The sequence below is a fragment of the Olea europaea genome, chromosome 15, assembly GCF_002742605.1.
Source record: "Olea europaea var. sylvestris chromosome 15, O_europaea_v1, whole genome shotgun sequence".
NCBI classification, from domain to species: Eukaryota; Viridiplantae; Streptophyta; class Magnoliopsida; order Lamiales; family Oleaceae; genus Olea; species Olea europaea.
Window position 1 is genome coordinate 7,004,876 of NC_036251.1, and position 5,451 is coordinate 7,010,326.

Here is a 5,451-nt window from a genome sequence, read left to right on the forward strand (position 1 = left end):
TTTTTTATTTTTTTTTTTTTTTTTTTTTTTGGAATTTCTTTCATAAACTTACTTTTCGTGGAAGAATATTTGTACTTACTTTCCAAAAGGCACTTTTACATTTTACCAATCTTAGCCAAACATGCTTTGAAGACAGTTATTTTGTGTTTTTTGCTCTAGTGTTACTTGATGGCAAGAATTTAATTTAGATTTCAGTATCATGGCTGACAACTTATTTTATCGACTTGATGCTCTCAAATCATACTAAGAATGAATTTGCTTTAGATATTCCCGTAGTAATGGCTAGTTTAATGTCCGTGCTCTGCAGGTATATGTCATTGGTGGAGTCAGGGACAAACAATATTACAACGATGTCTGGGTACTTGATGTTATCACATCATCCTGGATTCAACTCGACATTTGTTTGCCAAAACCTCGAGGAAGGTTTTCTCATACAGCCACTGTCACAAACTTTGGCATAGCAATTTTCGGAGGGTGAGAATTTAATAAGATGCACTTTTCATTTCTTATGTCGTCAAACGTTTAGTTTTTCTTATGCATTTTTCTCTGTTTGATGCCTTAACGTTGCAGGTGTGGAGAGGATGAGCGCCCTCTCAACGAGTTGCTTATTTTACGTATAGGAGTTGAACATTCCCGGGGCTATGTCGATTCCTCAACAAGCAGATCTTTTAGAAACTCTGACTACAAAGAAAGAAAAATGTATTTTAGAGAAGCACATAATAATTTGGTAATAGAAGATTGTAATTAAAAACATATTTTGTAAGTTCTGGTTTCTTCTAAAGGGATATGCTAATTATGTCAAATCTTTTGCAGCAGAAAAAAGCTTTTTATAGTGAAAAAGAAGATTCAGCTGTGAAGGATGCTGAAGAACTTGAAATCGTCTCAGAATGCTCTTTTCGTTTCAGTTCAGGTAGGTTTTAGCGAACAAAATAATGCTTACATCAATCTTCAATAACACGAAAAATCATGAGTTACTGAAAGTGTCTTCTGTTTCATGGAGATATGTTACATCCTAAGAGGAGGAGAATGAGTAACTCAGTGGCGCATGATATGAAATCCGAACCTGACGAGCACTGTCTTTCGTTCTCACGGAACTTGTCTCCGTCCCAATCTGATCAAGAACTGACCCTAGTTAAAAAAATAAATATTTCTTCCTCATCTTCTCAAGTTCATCCTATATATATGCATCGTATTTCTAATGTTGGCAATTCCCAGCCTAATTATGTTCCTATTAACCGAATGGATCCGCAAAGTGTCATCTCTAGGCCTTCTACTCTTCAGGATGTAAATTTATCTTCAGAACACTGTAGGAATGGAGTTCGTTCTGGTGCATGTGAAGTGCAGTGCTCAGGAACCGAATCCACATCCTCGGAGGCACGAAAATTCCAAAACTTGGTCAGTAAGACCAATTCTGCTAGAGATTCTTTAACCACCAACTCTTCTAATGTCAGTTAGTTATTGAAATATTTTGTTTGAAATTTTCATCCCTAGATTGGGGCTGAAGTTCATGGTCAAGTTGACGGCGCATTTGATTCTGGTTACCTAATGACTGCTAATGTTAATGGAATGATTTTTCGAGGAGTTCTGTTTACTCCGGTAAGCTTCCACACTTGGAACACCCCACCCCAATTCAATTCAATAATGTCAACCCTAATAATTGGAATTTTTCATCAAGGCACCTGAACTTGTGGCACAAGGTGCCATTCTTGGTCAACACCCAACATCCTTAACATGCCAAACCGTAAATGATCACACCAAAAATCACGGAACCATTCCTTATTCAAGGCATCCTCAGCAGCAAAATCAGAGCTTTGGACGAGAATCTCATCAGAGCTTTGGACTAACTCAATCTAGAAAATCGATCCCGAAAGCTGGAACTCCTTTAACGATGAGCAAAGATTCGGTGCTTAAAAGTGAACTTCAAGGTGTGGTCCTAACCCTGGGAGGTCCAGGAAGCGATGATGGCAGGTCTAAGGTACAATAACACTAAAATATAATATGAAGAATGGATATCCAAAATCATTTCCCTCATTTCTGATAGTTTTGTACATTTTTTTCATGGATAAAGTAGATGGGACTGTACTAAATAAAGGAAAAAATGAGCTAAAATCTTATCTATTGTAATGTCTAATACAGTCTAATATTACAGACTATATATGGAGTTTATGCATTTGGAAACAGCTTCCTTTTTGCCAGTTTTAGAGTTTTGAGAGTGTATTGGCTTCACTGAATTCTGAATGTAGTAGAAAACCATGAAATGAAAGCTTCTCACTACCTTATGAGTTGAGTTATTTTTATTTTCTCTTGTTTTTAAGTGAATATTGAAGGATGATTCTAAGGGAAACTCTTCTATTAGGCTGCAACAGCCATCAAAGAGATCTATGGAAGTCTGTTCTGATGCAGGAGACTGCAAATATTTAGTTGGAATGTTTTTTTGAGTAATTTTTAAGCTTTTATATGATTTGATTCGAATACGCGGCTGCTCTCTAACATTGAACAAGCTCATTTTATTTCTTCATCGAAATTAGTGTCTACATTAATTGATTCTTGAATGCTACTTGTAGTAGACTTGTAGCCAAAATCAGTTTTGCAATCGATTTCATGTCGATATATAGTACCAGAGGCGGACCCACTTGAGGCCGAGTGGGGTCGGCCACCCCCACTCGATTTTCAAATTTTTTATTTTTCTCGAGGTTTTTTTAAGTTTTTCAGGTTTTTTCTTATGATTTTTTGGTTTCGCCTCTTAATTTTTTTGGTTTCGCCCCCACTGAATTTTCATCGTGGGTCTGCTCCTGTATAGTACCTACAATAAAGTAGTTTCGGCGAATTCTTTTGAGAACATTTTGAATCATGCTCATTTACTTGTTAAATCCTATAATGTTTCCACATGTTGGACAGTTGAATTTATGCTCATTAGAATTGTCGACTTGTTTGGATATCTTACAATTTGAGTAGGGCTTTGTCTCTTATAGTGTGTATCGATGTTCTCAAATGTAAGTTAAATAAACATTTAAGTTGAGAATTAAGTGTTAACTTGATTTTTGTAGAAAAATGACTTTTTACCACAATTAGACATGAAAGTACTTATATTACATGTAGCTTTCAAGATGAAGAACGGAGTTCGGTAGTACTATAAAAAAAGATCACGTGACTATTTTTATGATGTATCAACATAGGACAATAGGTAGGTCCAATGCCCCACTGGTGATATTTATACTCCATGAATTATGCCCTTGTTTGATCCCCATTTTTTCAAGAATGTATTTTTTTTAAATTCATTTTTAACCACACATTCTTCTATAAAATATTTGTACACGAATTTTAAAAAAAAAATTTTACTTTTTAACCATACATTCTTTAAAAAATTACTATTCCGTAATTCATTTTATCCCAAAAATGGGAATCAAACAGCGGCTATGTGTCATTGCTTGGATAGGGTTAATAGGCAGGGATGTTGACAGGTGCCGTGTCTGGCTTTTTTTTTTTTTTTTTGGTTTAACTATCCAATTAAAATTTGACATGTGTTCCCTACAAATAAAATATGTTAATGATCTCGTACATGTAGCATTACTCATGAATTATATAGCCCCCGTTTGGCTTCCATTAATTTCTATTACATTACATTACATTTTTCTCTCTTTTATTTTCAACAACATAATCTTCCATAAAATAATATTACACGTAAATTGAATTTTTTTTAACCACTCATTTTTCAAAAAAAATACTATTCCATCCATTTTTAACTCTATAAAATGAGGGCCAAACGGGGGCATAGTCTATAAAATTACTTTCAAAAATTCAATTATATTAGACTTTCTTCAAACTCCCACTTGAAGTTTGAGAAGGTAATATTAGTCAATTGTCACACTTGATTAAATTGAACACTGTAGACAAGTCAAAACCTCCAAGAACTTAACTGTACTTTTCCCCCATAATTGAAGGGGTTTTGATTCCCTGCAGTCTGCTGTGTAAAGTTTCATGCACAGTTACACAGTACAAAGATTTAGTTTTGCAACTGTATATGTACTGTTTGGGGGGAGTGGGGTTAAGGAGATAAATCTCCCGTGCCTCCCGCGGGTTATGTCCTGCGGGGGGGCAGAAGGGGTCACTATCGGCCGTCCGATCAGTCATCAGTTTTGTCAATGCCCATCATCTGTCTAATCAGATCAGACAGCTCTAAGAGGCTGGTGACGTCATCCATGTCCATTGTTAATTCTTCAGAAAGAAAAGATTCCATTATTTTCTGATGGGGACCCATAAATCAGGAGCATTTATTGTGCCACGTTTCTGTTTCTTATTGAAAGCTAAGCTAGTATGGATGGTGTTTGGAAAGATGGTAAAGAGAGGGGACGAGAGAACATGAGCGGAAAATGACTAAATGAGGGGTTTTGATAAATGGACGCCCTATCAGACGGCCTGCCACGATCTCTGTCACCCTAGCAAAGCCTGAAAATGAGGGAAACAAATTGAGTTGTACTACATGCATAGAAAAGAATTTGGCAGACGACTTACAAATCACACACAATCCATAGGATGGATGGGCATAATTTTTCAATATAAAACTCAAATGGGACTTACCCCATGTGAGTTTTCTGGATTTATTCTGTAGGGAAAATTTTGTACAGATTTTTCCAAACAAATTTTTGTGCGAGGCAAAAGAAAATAGTAGGAAAATATGAGGAAATATGAGGAATATGTGATGAAAACTAAGTTTCCTGTTTTGTATCTAAGGGGGAGATGTAAATAGAAGAAAATCCCAGAGCAAAATACGAGGAAAAATTACTTTTCCTTCTTGCTTTGCGTATAAAACATAATTTTGACTATTTCTATGGCCTCTCTTTTCATATAATGCTTCTTTCTATGGTAAAAATGGTAAATTTTCATGTGAAAAATGTTAGGTTACAAAGTAATGTTTTGATTTGCTTCTTTCTATAAATGAAACAGAATTTTTTGTTCAAAATTATCCAAATTTGATTAAATTTTTTGTCTTCTCTTGCTTAAAAGACCCTCCTTATTGTCGAAAGAACCAAGTTTATTGGACTACTTATGTAGCATTTCAGCTAAGATAGATATACTTAAGTTAATATGTTCTTTCTACACTTTTTGGCCAAGCTTGAGGTGAAGGAGGAATAACTTTAAGCAGTAACTCATATGTTCAAGGTTACAATGCACTACAAACAAATGGTATCCACGACCAAAGCCGCTTTGGTCGATCATTTAAACCTGGTTATTATAGAACACTATCAACAACCAATGTAAAGGCGTAGGTCCATTAAAATTGAACTAATTTTTCTACACACTTTTTCAACCAATACTTGGTTGGAGATGTAGAGTATTAGGGACCATATATTTAATTGGTCACTAAAGGTTGGTGCGAAAAAAATATCCACAATTTTCCTACGTAAGAGAGCCCTCTAGCAATCATATAGTGGTCGCTCTTATTAGTTTTTA

At 35.4% G+C, this 5,451-nt stretch overlaps 1 protein-coding gene across 1 annotated transcript in view; it reads left to right on the forward strand.

Moving 5' to 3' along the window:
* LOC111409990 (acyl-CoA-binding domain-containing protein 6-like) overlaps window positions 1-2,355 on the forward strand; it is a 9,933-nt gene extending 7,578 nt beyond the window's left edge. The window contains exon 10 of the mRNA XM_023040135.1: window positions 1,803-2,355. Within this exon, the coding sequence (XP_022895903.1) occupies window positions 1,803-1,984 (182 nt within the window). The 3' untranslated portion in view covers window positions 1,985-2,355. The remainder of the gene's footprint in view (window positions 1-1,802) is intronic.
* Window positions 2,356-5,451: the final 3,096 nt, after the last annotated feature.